At 43.1% G+C, this 18,308-nt stretch overlaps 2 protein-coding genes across 6 annotated transcripts in view; one reads left to right on the top strand and one right to left on the bottom strand.

The window, feature by feature from the left end:
- Positions 1 to 1,963, bottom strand: part of DNAJC15 (DnaJ heat shock protein family (Hsp40) member C15) — a 29,117-nt gene extending 27,154 nt beyond the window's left edge. The window contains exon 1 of the mRNA XM_085309450.1: positions 1,752 to 1,963. Coding sequence (XP_085165576.1) covers positions 1,752 to 1,853 — 102 coding nt within the window. The 5' untranslated portion in view covers positions 1,854 to 1,963. The remainder of the gene's footprint in view (positions 1 to 1,751) is intronic.
- A 12,616-nt stretch (positions 1,964 to 14,579) lies between these two features.
- Positions 14,580 to 18,308, top strand: part of EPSTI1 (epithelial stromal interaction 1) — a 53,909-nt gene continuing 50,180 nt past the window's right edge. For all 5 annotated transcript variants that reach the window (XR_014896417.1, XR_014896418.1, XR_014896419.1 and 2 more), the window contains exon 1: positions 14,580 to 14,858. Coding sequence is in view for 1 of the 5 variants with exons in the window: in XM_085309451.1 (XP_085165577.1) it covers positions 14,662 to 14,858 (197 nt within the window). In the remaining 4 variants the exon portion in view is untranslated. The remainder of the gene's footprint in view (positions 14,859 to 18,308) is intronic.

Raw genomic sequence — 18,308 nt, forward strand, 5'->3', positions numbered from 1 at the left:
AAAAAGATACTTCAATCCTACAGTGTAGTATCAATGAATGTAATTCATAGGAACTTCGATTTTAAAAAATTGCAATTTTTTTAAAAAGAAAAACAAATGTTATATATGCAATAACATGCAAATAATAAAGTAGGCACATGTATAACAGATCATTTTAAAAGCATTTTTTCATTGATAAACTATAGATTTGTTTAGTTTTAGCCACACAAACATTGATGAGTGGTTAAAGCACTCATCCACATATTTTCTCCAAATTTCTAAACAGAACTCACTGTTTCATGAACTGGCTGAACTGAACACAAAGAAGAAACAAGATAAAGGTAGAAAACCCTTCTCATTACAGCTTAGCATCATATAGGGAATTCAGAAGGTATTTTGCCTCCCCTTCCAGACCCGTTCAGCCTCTCCCACCTGATGAGCTGTAAAATAAGAATTCCTCTTCCCAGGCGCTACAAAACCATTAACATTCAGATTTGCAGCAAGAAAACTCAATAGGGTAAGTGAAAGTTTCACAGATAGATAACATCTTTTCATGGTAAGGTAACAAAATTTCAGGCCCTATCCCCTCCTGCCTGAGAAAGCTTAATCAACACAATGTATAACACAGAGGAAAGGAGCTCCAACTTCGGTTTGTGCCAGCAGAGCCAATCTGCTGCTGGCAAGGCCAGGTACTTTACAGGGCCCCCAAAGCAGAACCATATCGCCACGCGGCAGTCAGCGCCGAGCAYAGCTCAACACCTGTGAGACACCGCAGGGCCCAGGGTGACACTTGCCCCAGAAGCAAGGAACCACACAGCTTTCCCCCCAGCGGCCCTACCGATGAGCCCGGGCGGGGAAGGAGAGCCGGGATCCTCCTGYCCGAAGCCCCATTTCCTCCCTGAGGGTTAAAGCCGTGGACCGGGAAACACGACCCAATGGTCCATCAGGCACCAGAGGAGTGCCAGAGTGGGGGGCAGGGGCCCCCTCATAGCCCAACGGTCAGTCAGACACTGGAGGGGTGCCGGGGGGGGCAGGGGCCCCCTCATAGCCCAACGGTCCGTGAGGCACCAGAGGGGTGCTGGGGGGGGGGGGCAGGGGCCCCCTCACAGACCAACGGTCCGTCAGGTACCAGAGGGGTGCCGAGGGGGGCAGGGGGGAGCAGGGGCCCCCTCACACCCCAACGGTCCGTCAGGCACCAGAGGGGTGCCGAGGGGGGCAGGGGCCCCCTCACACCCCAACGGTCCGTCAGGCACTGGAGGGGTGCCGGGGGGGGCAGGGGGGAGCAGGGGCCCCCTCACACCCCAACGGTCCGTCAGGCACCAGAGGGGTGCCGCGGGGGGCAGGGGCCCCCTCACACCCCAACGGTCCGTCAGGTACCAGAGGGGTGCCGCGGGGGGCAGGGGCCCCCTCACACCCCAACGGTCCGTCAGGCACTGGAGGGGTGGCGGGGGGGGCAGGAGCCCCCTCACAGACCAACGGTCCGTCAGGCACTGGAGGGGTGCCGGGGGGGGGGCAGGGGCCCCCTCACAGACCAACGGTCCGTCAGGCACAGGAGGGGTGGGGGGGGGGGCAGGGGCCCCCTCACACCCCAACGGTCCGTCAGGCACGCGTCAGGGGGTGGGTCACCCTTGGAGACTCGGGGGAGGCGCGGCCGGGCGCCCCCGCCCCTCGCCCCGGCTCTGCGGGCGGGGAGAGGAAGAGGAAGGGCAGAGCCCCTGTCCCTCTCCCCCCTCCCCTCCTCCTCGTCCCGACGCAGCCGTCACCGCGCTCACCAGCCCTCGGTCCATCTCGATTTGGCCCTTGTCGGCGCCGGTAGGGACCCTGGCGTACTCGGCATAGCGCAGGCCCTCGGACGGGGCCCCGGCGCCTTCCATGCCGGAGCGCCACGGAAGAAGGGGGCGGGGAAGGCGCTACAGGTCGTCCGGAGGGACAAACCAGTTCAGTCGGAAGGACGGAAACCAAAAACTACGCGCAGCCTCCCCCCCCCGCCGCGGCTGCATCCCGGAAAATGGGCGGGGCTAGAGTTGGCCACCTCCCTCCTGCCGTGCGCTGCCCCGCCCACCGCGCGTCAAGGCCCCGCCCCCAGGGCCCCTCCCCCCCCCCTTGGGGGCAGGGCTGGCTGCTGCGCCAGCGTCGGCCGCCATTACAGGGGCGGTTGGGGAGTGTGCTTTTGCTGTCGTGAGGTTTTCTCGTCCCTTTCCTCTCCCCGCKGCCGTTGGGAGATCCGGCCTTTCCCTCACATCTCCCTATGGAAGGGTGTGCACCGGCTTGTGGCTGCTCRTGGTGGGGAGGGAGCCGGCTYCTGTAGGAGGCCCTCCTAGTTGGTGTGAGGGGCTGGAGGATGGGTGACTGGCTACCTGCTCTAAGTCYCAGGGCAACTGAGAAGAGAAGGGGTGTGAGGGAGAAAGGAAGGGATGAGAGTTAATTAATGTATAAGAATAAGAGTAAAGAGGGTAAGCACTGGAGAKGATGAGGGGTCACACAGAAGTGACTCATGCCCCTCTTTGAAGGGAATATAGGATTTTAGAAAGGGATAAACATCTATAGAGGAAAGGATAAAGAAAAATTGATTTGGGAAAACAACTGAATATGGTTATGAACTAACTTGCAAAATATTTTATGTGTGTTAGGCTTCAATATATTTACATAGCGATTTCCTGAAAATGCTCAAAGTTAAAAACATCGTTTGCCCTTCTGAAAATCTTTAAGTGATATGTCAAATGCAGTAACCAATCACCACCATTAGTCCTGTGTCACAAATTGATAAAATGTTCAATCTCTTTGTAAATACTGCAACATAACAGATTTTCTTCTGCTCTTATCCTGGTTCTCTCTCCCTCTTACCTGATAGTACTGGCACTGGAATTGAATTGTCTGCAGATGGTTAAGCAGTGTGACTCAACAAAAAGAATTACTCTTTTTATCTCCTATTTCAAACACTTCTTGTTCTTTTAAGGCATAATTCTGAGCACGTATCATGGTTTGGTATATCTGATTGATATTCATCAGACTTCTATAACACTGAAACGCAACTGCTTTAATTCATCTCTCAGTATCTTTTTAAAGTACAGCTGCTATTAACCATAAAGGTGAGTTGACCATATATAGTATTTCATTAATCTTAGGAAGAAATATAAATGTAACTTTCTACAGCACAAAATTCACTGGATGTTGTATGAAAATCCATTTTGGAAGAAATATATTTGCTTTTACTTCTTCATTGAATATATACCATATGATCATATATGATTAATTTTTTAAACCTTCAGTGGAATTGAATTTCTTGTAATCTTAAAACCTATTTTAAAATCAATAAAAATGTCCCCAACTAATCATTTTGCTGTTCATTGATTTGTGCAGAAGTCAGGGAAAATAGCACATCCTTTGCTACTTTTTCACTTAGTATACTTAGATTAAAAAATACTAAATTAGAAGTGCTAGAATTTAGGAGGGGGCTATTTCTTACCTCCCTTCTCCTGCATATTATTACAACTTGTTTAGGAGGTGTGGGTCTGTCTTGATGGCACAATGCTCTTTTGTCAAAAGATAATCAGGCACAAGACAATAAACGTGTATTTGTTTCAGGGAAAAAGCCTGAAATGTTAGGAAATAAAAAGAAGCCAAACAGCTAGGAGAAAATAGGCAAATCTGTGAAGTGGAAGACTTCAGAAAAGAACAACGTTGATTTTTTTTCAGCTTCTGTAACATTTACTTATATTGAAAAGTACCTACCCATAAAAGTAGCCTTTTTGAGTCCAGTGGGACAGTGAAGTAAATGGGAATTACTCATTTAACCTCCATGTATGCCTGGCAACTGTATACCCACAAAACATTTGCTATTTAGCTATTTTTTGCAATAAAGCAAAGACATCTGAGTCCGTACTGTGACATAAATCCTAAGCATCAATTAAGACAAATCAGCCTATGCACTGTGGGAGTTTTGAAGGTTTTCCCAGCTCCTTGATCTTGATCTGTGTTTTTGTTATGTCTAAAAGAAAGCTGGCTGCAGGTCACCTACTCCATTTGGAAATAGGTATGTGGAACAGGAGGGAGGTACAACAAGGATGTTGTAGCTTTATGTATTAATTTGAGCTGCCTATTGAAATACCTGCTTGGGGATCAAYGTCATAGTTCCATACATCTTTATTAACCAACATATTTCTGCTAGTTGKTTTTTTTTGTCTTAATATATATTACATACTTGATCGTTCTGGGCAGAGTCACCACACCAAGTTACGGTGGTGCAGATCTATGGCTGTAGATAGCAGAGCAATTAAGGTATTTGCAGTGTAAAGAATTGCCACATCAAATCTGTTCCAAAATACTTCAGGGTAAATGGAAAACTTATTATTCTTGGAACATCCCTGTTAATGTGGTATTCCAAGGCACTGTAACAAAAGTCATAGGATCTCAGAAACATCGAGGTTGGAAGGCCCCTCAAGGGACCATCTAGTCCACCTCCATTGCTGAAAGCACTGCTATGCCTATACAACCCTTTGAGCCTGGCAGTTCAGCCAGTTTTCAGTCCACCTACCTCACTGTCCACTTATCTAGTCCATGCTTCATCCATTTGTCAATGAGAATATTACACACCCACCAATGTATCCTGTCAGATTTCATGGACTTTTGTACGTCCAGTTTGTTTAATGTTTTGGCCTTTAAAGACACTGGGCCACACTATAGTCTAGTCAAATACATCTAGGCAAGCTCAAAGGTGGAAAACATTATTCTTAATGTCTTCCTCACRGAGGAAGTGGAAGGCACTGTGTTGTTTCCCTTGTAAGCAAAGAGGGGAAGGGTGAAAGTAACTGAGTCTTTGCTTACGATTCTCACCCTAAACTCCTCTAAATATGCTATGCACCAGAAGGGGCTGGTAGAGACAGCCTGCATATTACTATTTGAATTTAAGCCTAATATGTGCCAGCGTATTTTCACTATTAGTATATAGTAGTGTGCAGCAATGTTGATATTTGTTACACCATTTAAGTTAATTATCTGCACACTTTTCCCATAAATGACTTTTGGTTACAGTCTGTATTACAGTAGTCCRTGTTGCAGTCAGGGTCTACATTTGCAAGAGTTTCTGTAAGGGGCGAAGGAGATCAAAGCTTGTGAAAATGAGAGCAAGAGGGAAGGTGAGCTTTTGGATTTACTGTTCACCACTGAAAATTTCCAAAGTCCCTGTAAGTGTAKCTCCTGGACAATGATATTAGAATGGCAGGAACTGAAGTCTGATGCTGAAGATGAAAGTTTCTTAGGTCAAGCAAGGAAGGGAGTGTAATTAAAGAGTTATCAAGAAAATCATAAGGCATATGATATAAAATTGGTAGTCAGTACTTGAACCTTGCTGAATTGTTGTGTGCATGCAAATGAATAAGGAATAAAACTTTCCAACCACTGTACCAGGATTAGAGGTTGGAAGAGCTGATTGCTCCTAAAAGCATTGGTATGCTTCTCTAATTACTGCAGTATACTGTAAAAGCAAAAAGAGACATGGGCTGTGGAATTCTACTAATTTCTTTRGGTAATCCTTTTGGTAACATTAAACAATAAACAATATAATATTCTGCTGGATACCTTAATAATTGTCTGTATGACACCTTAAGTAGATTAGCTACCACAGGAAAGTATATTATAGAAAATCCTAAACTGGAACTAATCGTGGCCTTCAGGAATTATGACAGTACAATTATTCCTTGAGGAGGTGGTGGAGAAGATAGTACATACTGCAAAAGGCTAAAATATTTTTTGTGAAGTGTGTTAAAATAAGGTATGYCCAAGTAAATCTTCTCTACTTTAAAAATTGTTCAGAAAAAATATATTCAGGATTTTACAAATATTATTTTAATATTGACAGATTTCTCAAGGACTTTTCCTTCTAGCCACAGTGCTGGAGCCATAGCTCTAAGAGTTCATTGATTCTAATAGCAGTTGTGTATTTTACCAGTTAATTTAGCAATTGTCTTTTCCAACAGATTTGTTGCAGGCATTTTAATAGATAAAACATTCATTTGTCATCCTAATGTTTTTTGTAACATCAGACCTTTAAGATAACTCTGCTCTATGATTTAGTATTATTTATATAGCAATATGGATATGCATAGCACTCTCCAGGCACAAGAATACACTACTAAAATGTAGCAATGATTTTCAGATACTACTCCAGGACCTCAGTGTAGAAAGTTCTGAACGTCAGGTCAATTATATTTTCAATCTCCACTTGCTTTTAGTGAAGTAGTATTAGCTAAAGGAGAGGCAGACTTGGTTTAATGCTGAGGGATACTGCAGAGAAAGCAAGGGTCAAATTTCTTTCAGTGTGGAATATAATATTTTTTGACAGGTACTGTCAATTTCATCTTTTTGCAAAAAAATGGGAAGTGCATGTAGCATTTTACATCTYCTAAACATTACCTAACAGACACGCACACAAACACACTTGTCAAAGCTAATGACATTCTTTCTGCTGTGCCTGACAAATTCCAGTCCTAAATCTAAACAAGAATAAATCTTGGCCAAATGTAACAATTCACAACCTTCTTCTGAGGCTACCTCTCTAGGGAGCAGTGAAATTTCTCTTCTTCAGCATCACGAGCTAATACAATTAGTGCTCTTAACCTTCGAGAGTGCCTGGCCCTCACAATAGAACAATTTTGTTCCTAATGGAACATTTTGTGTGGACTGCACAAAACCAGTGGCATCTCAAAGAGATACTACAGCATTAATTCATAGTAACCTTTTTTGGGTTTGGTCTTTATGATTTCAGATATTTTGCTTGCTTTAAGTGTAGGTTTCAGATTAAATATTTCAAAAGTAGAACTGAACATTACTGTGTTTTCCAGTTTAAGGTTTTCTGTTTGCAGAAACAGTGTTGTTCTGCACAACAAGCTATACTATTCAACAAGGAAAACAGTAGTAAAGTAAAACAAACACATTAAAAAAAATCAATTTGCAATTTGCAATCATGGTATAAAAACACTATATACAGTACTAACTATAGACATGCTTCTACATATGTACTCTATGCTTTGTCATTGTTCTAAAATATGCAGAGATGTTTCTAATATATATGCTCTGCAGTGCATTTGGCTATGTGTCTTATCTACTTAGTGAAACTGCCCAGGACAAAACCTATGTTTGTGAACCCTTRAGCATCGTACTCGGCTGTAGGACTAAATTTTAGCTGATGGCAAAGGAAAATGCTGTTCTRAAATTAAGGCCTGCTGATACTATGTGCTGCCTCTTGAGCTAATCAGAGTGGGGCTGTAGGAAGTCCACTCTGTCCTAGCTGTCTGTCTCAAAACTATCCTGCAATCTGATGCTTTTCTTAAGGCTTTAGGCTCCTGGTCTCCTTGGATTAAATGAAAATCTTAGTTTTCAATGAAAAGTGTCCATGATTGTGGGAAAAAACTTGAAAATATGAAGCCTTAAAACCCATAAACCAACATTAAAAAAAAAAAAAAAGTGATCAGATATTTTCAAGGAGGGAGAGATGAGGGACCTGAATTACAATCTCAAAGCTTATTTTGTCTTTTTTAATACTGTTTCTTTTGTAGGAAGGAGTTGAATCCTATCTGCTATTTCCAAAGAAAAGATGGGGTGGTTTGCTAGGGTTTTGAGTATCCTTTGGGTTGAGAAAATTATGTTGATATTTCTCATTTTTAGTATAGCTCATACTGCTACTGAGTTGAAAATACAAGTTCAGTGTAGCATGGTCCTCTCCAGAAATTATTTTGCTCTATAACCAGAATTTCATGAAGAACTACATGAAGGAGGGAGTATCGTGATCCTTAGTATTTTACATCTCCACGGTCGAAATTTCTCAAAGCAAAAGAAAGATCATTTTCTATTCCTAGGACTTCTCTCCTGCACAATACAAAATTTTTTTTTTTTTTGTTAATACCTGGAGGCAATAGTTTTACAGAGAAAAACTAACAACATTTTTTAAATCAAGGAATCAACGTAAGTGATAGGAAACTTAAATAGAAACATTCTTTATTCTGCTCCCACCTAACTGGGTCTACATTTTAGTAATCTTTTTTTTTTCATGTGAGACAGCTGTCAATCTAAGTGACATATTAGAGACTACATCTAAGACTGCCAAATTAAAGACTTGCTCCTAAGAGTCAAATCTCTGGGAAGTTAGCACAGAGAGGAAACTCACCCATAGGTTACCCGTATTTTCCAGCAGGATACATCTATGCAATGTGTTAAGCAGTTAATGTTAAAAAGGAAAAAAATTCTTAGTACTTTTTGCCCTTCTCTATTAATTAAGCATAGTCAGACAAAGTGCACTTGGCACTGGCATAAGCCATGTGCTGTCAGGCTTACACAGCCAGTGAAAGAACTTGACAAAATAAACACAGCTATTTTCTCCACCATCATGTGGGACTTTCAAACCATGGCACTGAAGTGCTGTGGGTTTCTTGCACATGCATTGCAAGAAAACAGGAGAAATGACTGAGAAGGGCTTTTCCTCTTGTTCCTCTTTCTTTGCATTTTTTAGAACCAGGAGAAGCTGAGACACCTTTAGAAGCCTTTCTAATGGGAGACTGCACAATGGGAAGGGGAGGCACAACTTCTTTGGATGTGAAGCAGAAAGGAAAGCAGTGATCCAGTCCCTCCCCCAGTAGGGAGGACAGGAAGTAGAGACACACAAAGGCAACTGTTTTGAGAACCTGCTGCCCCTTAATATCTTGACAGATGGATGCTGACTAAACAGAGGAGGAAAAGTGTAATGGTGAAGAAAGGGTGGATTTGGGAGCACTCTGGAACTGGGGAGTTTCTGAAAGGAAGAGGTACTGGTACTGGGAAGATTTCTGCATGTGATTGGAGAAATATCTTGATCTTAGYGGTCTTAAGCCAACTTGTAGATCATAAGTCCCTTGCTGAAAAGGAACTGGTTGCATTGGGAATGGGAAGTGACAAGCTGAGAGCAGAATTGCTGAGGGCATTGAGCCTTCTATGTCCCCGCTTTTCTCTTTTTCCTTCATTCATTTTAATAATTCTTTCACAAAGCACATTCCTTCTCCTGTGCTACATTACTCTTGCTCCCCTTCATTGTTCACCCACTTTGTTTGCTTGTTCTTTCCAACTTGACTGTTACCATCTTACCTCTACCCTTCTTATTCCTTGCTTTCTTTCCAGTGTAACAATTATCTGAAGTGGCAACAATYGTAATGGTAAGTATGGATCAGTTGTATCTTATCCATTCATCCCTTATCCATTACAGTTATTTTGTCCTGCTCTTTATTTTTTTTCTCCTGTAGTCAGGATTTCACTAGTGTGAACAAAGACCCCTGTAGTTTCCTTTCTGAATATAGCAGTTATAGTATCTCTCTATTGCTCATTTCACCCTTTTGGGGTCTAAGAACCGCTCTCACCTGAAAAACAGGGCCAAAGCAAGCTTGATAAGCTTAAATAAAACTAAAATATGTTTTAAAAAGCAGCAGCCTTGCTGYTGAGAACAAATTTGAAATATTCCTTACAACTTTGGAATGAGTGGAAAAAAAGGAAATTTCTAGTTTCAAGACAAAGATGAAAGAACTGGCCAGGACTTGGAAGGCATCAAAATAAGTTGTTAGTGCTTATTCAAACACAGGCCTGGGAATCATTGCTTGCCCATATATGCAGAATTAATTGGCTGATTTTGCTAATGCCACTGTCCAAGAATTGTACTACTGTTAGAAGAGGATCCAAGTATCCTGTTTCTTTGTATTCCAGAAAGCTTAGAAAGTGGTGGCTGGTTGTTTATCTATACGTGTCTGTGGCCTTCACATATCTCTGTTACACAGGATGGGTGTGGTGAGAGTCAGAAGGACTCAGGAGGCAAAGACACAGAACAGAGAAAACAAGCTACTCTCTGTGCCTACTAGTAAGATTCTTTACGCTGCCAAAACAGACAAAGCAAGAACCTGTTACGGCATGTGACCCAGTTAGRGATGTAAGACAACTATAAACATAAACTGTAAAATAGAATATGCAGCTAATATTTGTTGCGCCTATAAAAATACAAGTTTGGAGTTAAAATTATGGTACCACTGTGAACCTGTAGTATTATTTTGGCAGCATACTTCTGTTCACTGTGACTGAAATAATGTGAGGGATGTGTYACAGCCCATCAGAAGTTGTATTTTAATAGCACAAAACTGAGGGGATGTGTGGCATWCTGGAGGGTATGACACAGAGGTATGTTGGATACATGTGAGATGCAAAGATAGCTGGGAGAGTGTTGGATGGCTGATTAGGGTAGAGAAAGCTAGACCTGGTCTTATCTTTTAGAAGTGGTGTCTGACATGAACCATTCTCAGTACCAGGCTTGGGCATTGTCCTGTGATGACCTAGGGTCATCGAAAAGAGAGCTAAGAAATAAACTACCAGYGAAGCACTGGTAGTGCTTGTCTAGTGCTAGAGTTCATTTTATGTCCCTCTTTTTTTCAACAATACATTTTCAGGCTATTTCATAGAATCATAGAATCAGTAAGGTCAGAAGGGACCTCTGGAGATTATCTAGGCCAACCTCCCTGCTCAAGCAGGGTCACCTAGAGCATGTTAGACAGGGTTGCATCCAGGCGGGCCTTGAAGATCTCCAGAGAAGGAGACTCCACAACCTCTCTGGGCAACCTGTGCCAGGGCTCCACCACTCTCAAAGGGAAGAAATTCCCCCTCACGGTCAGGCGGAACTTCCTGTGCTTCAGTTTCTGCCCATTTGTCTCTTGTCCTGTCACACGGGTCAACTGAAAAGAGTTTGTCCCTGTCCCCTTGACACCCTCCCTTCAGGTACTTGTACACATTGATAAGATCCCCCCTCAGTCTTCTCTTCCCCAGGCTGAAGAGGCCCAGCTCTCGCAGCCGTTCCTCCTAGGGCAGGTGCTCCAGCCCTCTGWYCATCTTTTTAGCCCTACGCTGGACTCTCTCCAGTAGCTCCAKGTCTCTCTCGTRCTGGGGAGCCCAGAACTGGACACAKTRCTYGAGATGAGGCCTCCCTAGGGCTGAGTAGAGGGGCAGGATCACCTCCCTCAACCTGCTGCCAACACTCTTCCTAATGCACTCCAGGATACCATTGGCTATTTAGATTATGCAGTTACTGTTTGCCACCAAAATGTAAAGTTCAACACGAAATAGGTACTAAATCTGAATTTTACATAACAATTTAGGTTTGAAGATACAGCAGCCGTGGCCACATCAATTACAATCAATTTTGGTAATTAAATTTGTGTTGTTAAGACATAAATCTGCATGGTTTAAGAGGAATCCAGATGTTAAAATTGGATTTTTACCAAACAGGGTGCCTGTAGGCACAGCTGTCACCTCACAAATCTTTGTAGTCCACAGACACGGCTCTCCTAGGATTTCCTAGAATTTGCCTTGTCCCTAACCTCTCTGCACCTCATGTATTCACTCCACAGTCCTACACAAAGGACTATTCTCGATGCTTACTTCCATTTGCCAGTGGCTTGTCCAAAAACCATCTGTATGAAGAAGAGGGGGGACCTAGGTTAACGTATCTACCCTAAAGCCTGCCTCCATCAGCTATACCTGGTAGCCCACACAAAGCACATTGGCAAGCCTCAGGCCTCATGGCCTACCTAAATACCTGCTTGTACAACTTAGGGGATGATTCATATTGTCAAGTGACATATACATGATTTCTGGTAGGAGCCTAATTGCTGTCCAGGCAAAATACCTCTGAGACAGATGGAGACCAGAGATAAAGAATAAGCCTGCACAATTAGTCTGAGGCTATGAGGCCCTTCACTCTTTCAGCAGTTCCTGGAGACGACTGACGGAGAAGATATTCTCTCGCAGAACAACCTGGAATATCGTGAAATGAGAAAGCTATGTTGGCTGTTGGCAACATCAAGAGATGCCTTGTAACTATGACCTCTACAGATAAGAAGCGTTTCTCTGCCCATAGCACACAGCTATAAATGACACGAGGCAAGCGGAACCATGCCCTTCTCTGACCCTCCTGGGCAGTTTCCAAACCAAGACTGGGACTATGTGAGCAAGCACTCTGATTAATGACCCAGGCAGCTAAAAGGCAACTAGCATCCACCCTCTCCACTGAGCTAGCTCCCTGGAAATATCCCAGAGACCAAATCTTCTCCTAAGAAACCAAAAGAAAGTGTAGCACCAACTCGGGCTGGCTTCTGCATATGTCTTAATGCATACCATGTCCTTGTCTCTAGAAGAATGGGACTGGCCTCTGGTGGAAATCAGGGAGCAGAGAAGTCAGGACTTGGCTGAAGGTAGGGAGAGTCCCTATGGTGTCTTCTGCTATCTGTTTCCAAGAAGTGATCATACTAAGCTCTCCCACTGTTCCTATGTGCTGCAAGATCATGCTAGACAGGTCATGGCCCAAAAATGGGACAGTTCTGTGAAGGATGCGAGAGACTATGCACCATTTCATCCTTTGCAACACACTGGCACTGCACTCCGGAATCTGTGCAGAATGATTTGTATAGAAGTAAAGAGCATCCCTGCTTGTCTTCCCTATCTCTGTCAACCTGTGTATTCATATGCCCATGCACTGCCTGCTTAGAAAATCTGTAGCTAGCCACACTGGCCCTGTTGAGAAGTGAGAGAGTGGCTAGAGTAGCAGAGATAGAGAAGAGAGTTGAGCAGGACCTGGATATAATAGCTGTTGAGTGGTACAGCAGYGACAGGTATGTAAGTCTTGTGACAGGCTGCCAGGACTCATAGCTAGACATTTATACTGGGCAGAAGCCTGTTGTGGTACTCACCTGGTAGTGTTGGAGCAGAGTCCCCACAATCCCCCCTGGTTCCAGTTCTGGTCATAATCTTTCTTCAGTGAGAGTTGTTTCTCTGGAGTGCGGGACATGAAAAACTGGGTTCTCYGTTCATGCTTCAGAGCACGTAGAGGGGACCCTGGCAGGAGGGAGCACTGGAGCTGCCTCTGCGGGGCAGCGCTCAGAAGTATGTGCTCTTGGATGTGGCAGCGGGAGGTGTGCTTCTGATGACAAGGTCCATGGAGCGCCATGCACACCAGTCAGTCTGAGATTCGCCATGTGGCATTTTATCTTGCTGTTTTCCTAGCGTATGTGAGGTGTGCACAGCCTGGCTAGTCAGGAAATCTGGCCACAAAGGCATTCCTTAAAGAATGTGGTGTAAGCGCAGCTTGAGCGACTGGGGACAGAAAATGACAGGATCTGCCTATATGGAGCTGGATTTCCCCAGCTCTTCTGTATAAAGCTGAGTTTCATTATTCATACTCTTTTTTGGGGGGGTTAGGAGCTGCCAAACTTCTTTATTTTGCTAGTGATGGTAAGAAAGTTCTTAGTTTTCCCCTAGCCCTGCAGTTTCTGCACTATCTGATCAGATAGATACAGCACCACTGGTCAGCTGTGCTCAGTGAAGGAGGTTGTTTTTATTTCAAAGGATCATGTATTTGTTCACTATTCATAGGGTAGAATTAGAAAAGTTGAAGTAAGGAAAAATCTCGACCTGAGCAGAATTCAAAGGCAGAACTGGAGTTTCACAGGAGCATTACCTAACTATTTGTCAGAGGGTTTCTTTCTAATTTCGCTTCCTTCTATCTGCATGCACACCTGCATGTCAGAGTCCAGTACTCTCTGACCAGCTTCTTTTTATCTATGTGTTTATCTATGTGTTGATTCCACACATGGAGAATGCAATGTTTTATATAAAAGTTTACTTTGAAGATACTTAATATTACATGGGATTTTTGATTTAGCAGAGTGATACAGCAATATACTGAAATCACAATACAAGTGGATACACTTGGCAAAATAAAGCAATTGCAGTGTACACTTCAACCACAATACCAATGTGATTCCCATTACCAGTCTCTATAACATGCTCACCATCATGACACTGAAGATCCCCAGTTGCTGGGAAGGAATACATGGGTTGAAGCCAGCTCAAGCCCRTTGCTCTCTTTGAAATACTTCTRTTAGTTGTTTGGGTTTTATTCTCTACACTGGGCTCCCTCCACACTGCTCTGGCTAACTCAGGGAGACACTTGCACTCTTTTAATAAACTCAGGAAGGACAGTTTGCACACCAGTCGCTCCACTCAACTGACACAGCTGTTTATCTAAAACAAAGAGCACCCTCCAGTCCCCTTAGGGTTGAGTTAAAGTCAGCTTCCTGTGCCGCAGTGTGGTTAATGAGTCCCACCCTGCAGTATTCCTGAGCTTCATGGCCACCTCATCCGTGCGTATCTCCTCTGAGYCTTCTTCCATTATAGAGGTTCATTGGTCAGTCATACTGCAATAAATAAGCAAACAACTAAATAAAAACTTTTAGTTGTTCTGCTTTCTCATATGGAAATTTGTAGTGCTGGAGTCAAAAACTRTCAGAAATTTAGCTTTTAGCCAGACTTCACTTTGCTTATTCCAGAGTAGTCTATTGCAAGACTGCACAAACTATTACTCCTCTGTTTTATTTGTAAGAGCAATAGATCAGCTTTGSTATGGGCCCATGAATCTAGCCCCAGCCTTACTGGTGCTGTATAAGTCAGGTGATCAGCCTGACCTTCAGCTGGAGGATGACCCAGAAACCAGTAAGTGGATTTGCAGTTTTACAGCTGAGGGAATCTCGTTAGGGGTGTGTCTTCTGAGGAACTGAAACTAACTTGTTAGAACTGAGGTTTCCTAGCCTTAGCTGCACTACTCACTTCTAAGGAGACAAGACTGTGGTGATGTCTGGGGTTGGAGAAGGCAGAGAGGAAAGCAGGAACGGGATGGCTGCTTTCTTCAGTAACTCTTTGCCCTCTCAGCGATACCTCAGGGAAGACTGTGAAAAAAGAGAGGGGTCTGAAAAACCACAGAAGCTGATGATACCTGAAGAGGAGCAAGGGGGCCAAGCAGCAGTCCACCAACAACAGCGAGAGCAGTTGTAAGTAGTAAGGCCAAAACAGTGGTGTTGCTTGTATCAGATGCCTATTCTTCATCTAGCTATTACTTCTMGAGGTAAAAATACTTTTATAGCCAATCTGTGAGCAGGACAGGGCATATTAGCAGCATGTCCTCATGCTCTCAGAGCTACCTGCTGTCAGTGTGAAGCACAGCTACTGATGAYGCTTCCTAAATGAGACCTGTATTTTTCTGACAGACTTTGATCTCATGCCTTACAGCTGGGACTGCTCAAATGTGCTGTATGCGTATGCAGGCAGTGMCAGTGCTGTGTGCAATAACAGCAGTAGACTTTGTACATTTGATATTGCTCTATGTGGTGCCTGTTTCTTGGAATCCTTTTCTAACTAGAGTTTCAAGTCCAGTGCTACCTCTGTGTTTTTTCTCTCCTAATATTTCATCCCAAATCTAAAAATACTTYTGGCTTAAGAAGTGGATATAGGCTGCGTTCCACAAGTGATCTGAATGCAATCCAGCATACAGCACAACCTTGAACAACTTGATGCTGGCAGAACTGAAGCCAAACTTCAGGCTTGAATTTCATTTCAAGCTTTATTGGGATCTGTGCTCTGTCCATCTCTTTTTCTGGATGTCTGTTCTTAGCTCGTCTAGTTTGTGTAAGCCCTAACATGCAGATATGACACAGTGTAGAAGTTGACAGTGGTGTGTGTGGGTATTTTATACACGCGTGCGTAATGTATGCATGTTTACCTGATGCAAACTAATTGTTTACAGTTCTTTCTTCCAAATACACTTTTCATGAGCTGTTACAGTGCATGTAACACTGTTAATATGCGTTGCTTAGCTTGTTTTTTTCCCCTTCTTTCAAAGTGCCACTGATGGAAATCAGTTCCACTTTTGAAGAGCTGTTTCAGTTTCCTTTCTTTGCCTTCTGGAAGAAGATGGAGCCATGTTGGAAAAGCAGTGGCAGACYGCTGGTCATAAGCCTCAACCAGAAGCTTTGTGCTGTAACCCTTAAAAGGCTGCCACTAGGTGGTAATTATACACGGACAATTTGAAGATAAGTAGCCTGGAAGTCTGTGAGCTTTCTAATGATGTGATATCAGGAGAACGAACAGCTGTTCCTGACTTGCAATCCATGTTTATTTTCTGCCACTTCCAAACATGAAAGACCCTCTGTCTTGCCTTCCCTCAAGCTGCCATATATCCACAGTACAGTGAGAGCAGCCTTATTTGGCTCAGATCCTTATAGTATGTGCATTTTTTTTTGGGGGGGGGGGAGTGCCCTCTCTTTGGTATAGCTGTCTTTGCACAGAGCGTGGTATGGGGTACAAAATCTCTAGTAAATCTCATGTAAGTACTTGATCAGTTGGTTAGCCTGAACTCCCCACAGAATTAAGGCTAGATTAAAGTTCCCACATAGATTCAGACCAGATGATGTAAAACTAAATATGCTTTGGGGGAAGAATTTTTTTTCCTTGTTTCATCTTGATTTGATACTTGCAGCAACAAAACARTTGAAATCCGGTACAAGGACTRTGCACTTAATACTTTTCGCTGTGCRATACAAAAGATTTTACCCATGTGTCTTCAGAAAATTGTGACAAAGAATTCATTCTTAATCCAGCAGTGTTACAGATTACAGTAGTGTGTAGCTGATGAGAAGGAAGAATGAGGGAAAGGTAAGTTCAAGCAGTACCAGGTGATACAACTGGGAAAGAAGTGCTCTTAAGAAGTAAGTAGGCAAGCTTGAGTTTTTTTTCTCTACCCTTGGAGGGGGAGAGGGGCAACAGTCAGTTTGAATGAGATGAATCCTTATAAAACGAGATTCCCTTAACTGACCCAGATGAAAGTGGTAGAAAATGTCTGAGGTGGTGAAGCAGACAAGGGGAGATCTTTATTCTTAAAACAATAATTAACTATTGTATTTATCCTCATCTCCTTGTTACGTTGCTGCAAGTTATCGTTCTAGTAAGACCTCAGATTAAAATATTGTTTTGGTAATGGTAAATCTTGGTCTTTCAGCACTCAGTCCCTTTAAGATGATTGTTAAAACCGAAATACTAGGACAGTCTCAGAACAGCCCAGTTTTTCAGGCTCTGAGATATCCAAAGCTTGTATGGCRCAGTTTGAGAGCTAATGTCACTGARTGTCAGTTAAATAAAAAATCTTTAGAATAGCATTAACCAAGAAAACTTTCCAGGATGTGAGTAGCAGAGGAGAGCATCATGAGGAGCCCAAGTAGGATGCCTCTGTGCCAAGAAGTGGCTCTGTTCCAATTTGCGTGCTACATGCTGTTTTCTRGAAACAGCCAGGATATGCTTTTGCTACTGGTCAGGCCAGAGTCTGAGTCTCATTTCAAGCCTACATGTGAATGGCCTGTGGGTGCGCACGTKTACGTGCATGTTTTTTTGTGTAGACTCTGAGTCTCAGGCTGTGCTTCTGAGCACTAGGAAGTGRGAAATCTCTGGCCTTTACAGCATCTTAGCATGAGATTGAGTGTCCCTTCATGCTGCTGGGACACATCAGATGTTTGTGGGAGCAGGAATGTTATAGCCTCATCCAAACTTGACTCTTTTCAAGTGCTGCATGGGCAACCTGAACCCTAGCTAATGCTAGCAATGCAAATGGAAAATGTCTGAGTTGTGGTGTTCAGTCCATGTTGACCCATTTCTAGGCCCTCAGTTGACTGAAACTAGATAAATGGAGGAAGCTGTTTCTGGCCTAGATGTACCTGTGACTGAACCTACCATGAGGCTCCTTGTACCTCTGGAAAACATAGTGCAAACCGGTATTAGATGGTAATTCTTCTCTTGCTTTGGGRAAGTTTTTCTATGTTGGGACTGAAAATAGATGTTAAAACTGGTAGCAATTAAATAGGAAAAATACTTGTTCAAATCCAAAACTGATATGAAACTTTGCACACGCCACGCCTAGTTTTCTGTAGAATGCTGTTTCAGGCTATGGAGAGAAAACCATCAGGATAAAAAGTGCTTGGATCTACTTATAATAATAAGCTTGCATTTAAGTTAGTTCTTGTCAAGTCTGTTAAGTGCCATGAAATTATCTTGTGGAAAGGGAATTCCCAAATTGCACCTGCTCATAACTATTCAGAAACAAAAGTCCATACAGAAGAAAGGTACAGGGAAGTAGGGAAATTAGAAGCTGAATGGCAGGCCTGAAAAGAGAAAAGTCATGATCGTCTCCACCCTCATTCAACAACCTGTCCTTGGCATCTCTAAACCTGGCAAAAATAATATTGTTTYTGATAAAAAATCTTTTATTTTTTTAATCAAAATAATAAAATCTGAAGATATATTKTTCCACAACTGGGAACAGTCCCTCATCACCTAATGTGAAAGGAGATTGGAGTTACTAGAATACTTGACTTGAGAAATCATGTTCTTTGACTTCAGTAGCCAAATCCATCATGTTTTTTTTTTTCCTTCCTTTTCCAATTTTAATCCTGAAC

The sequence above is a fragment of the Rhea americana genome, unplaced genomic scaffold (genome assembly GCF_003343005.1).
Source record: "Rhea americana isolate MKP2758 unplaced genomic scaffold, rheAme1 scaffold_3, whole genome shotgun sequence".
Classification (NCBI taxonomy): Eukaryota; Metazoa; Chordata; class Aves; order Rheiformes; family Rheidae; genus Rhea; species Rhea americana.